Here is a 1257-nt window from a genome sequence, read left to right on the forward strand (position 1 = left end):
GGGCCGGCCAGAAACTGAGGCCCCCTCACAGTATTCAGGGGAAACATTAAGAACAGCCCCACTTCGTCACAGGTGCCTAAAATGCAGATATGCATCAAGTAGCAGTTATGAAAGAAAGTCTGGGCTACATACCTAACTCCCACCCAATGCTTAGACTGCATTTCTCTTCTCGAGCAAAGGGTGTTAGGTAGAATGTGAGTTGCAATGTCAGGCCGGGGAAAGCAGGGAGGCAAAGCCAGGGCTAAGGCGAAGTTTCCTTCTTCACAGCCTGGGCTACAGCTCCCAGTGGGTCGAGTGCACCTCTTGCTTCGCAAAGGTAATTATGCTGAGCGGGTGGGGGCTGGAGCTCCGGTCTATATGGCCATGGTGTTGGAGTATCTGACTGCTGAGATTCTGGAACTGGCTGGCAACACTGCTCGGGACAACAAGAAAACCAGGATCATCCCCCGTCACCTGCAGCTTGCCATCCGTAACAACGAGGAGCTCAATAAGCTCCTGGTGAAAGTGATGATCACTCAAGATGGTGTCCTACCTAACATCCAGGCCATGCTGCTACCCAAGAAAACTGAGAGCCACAAGGACAAGGACAAGAGCAAGTAAAGCTGACTGAGGAGTAAACACTTCCCACCCAGTGCTACTTCGTATGCCCCAAACTACACTTTGTGCTTGAAGCCCACAACTCTGAAACGTCTCTCTCCTTCTATGAGGGCATATCCCAGAGGAAGCATCTTTTTTAAACTGGAAACCTCTCTCTCAAACCCTTTAAAATCTCTTCATCATTGGGTGAAAGCCCCGTGTACAGCTCTGCCCCCAGTGAGTCTCTGTTTAAACACAAGGGTCTGATCCTAGATACTCCAATGTTCATCCAGGAATATGTCGTCCAGAACCTGGAGCCCAAATTAGTTCCACAGTAACTGTACATAAATATAAAATCCCTACAGACTTCAATCTTCTATTAGCTATTCCTTCACATGTGTATTGGGAAAAACAGGGAGAGAATCGTTTCTCTCTATAACTGCCTTTCTCTCATATATTTGCTCCTTCTTTACTCCCAGAAAGATGTCCTCTCTGAAATCCAGTTGGTCTAGTCCAGGAGTCGGCAACCTTTCAGACGTGCTGTGCTGAGTCTTCATTTATTCACTCTAATTTAAGGTTTCACTTGCCACTCATATATTTTAACATCTTTAGAAGGTCTCTTTCTACACGTCTATAATATATAGCTAAACTATTGTTGTATGTAAAGTAAATAAGGTTTTT

The 1257-nt window shown here is 46.0% G+C and overlaps 1 protein-coding gene across 1 annotated transcript; it reads left to right on the plus strand.

The window, feature by feature from the left end:
- Positions 1–204: 204 nt before the first annotated feature.
- LOC116839748 (histone H2A type 2-C-like) lies at positions 205–600 on the plus strand. The gene has a single exon (XM_032805928.1). It carries the CDS (start codon positions 205–207, stop codon positions 598–600), a length of 396 nt encoding a protein of 131 aa, XP_032661819.1.
- Positions 601–1257: the final 657 nt, after the last annotated feature.

This window comes from Chelonoidis abingdonii, chromosome 14 (genome assembly GCF_003597395.2).
Source record: "Chelonoidis abingdonii isolate Lonesome George chromosome 14, CheloAbing_2.0, whole genome shotgun sequence".
Taxonomy (NCBI): Eukaryota; Metazoa; Chordata; order Testudines; family Testudinidae; genus Chelonoidis; species Chelonoidis abingdonii.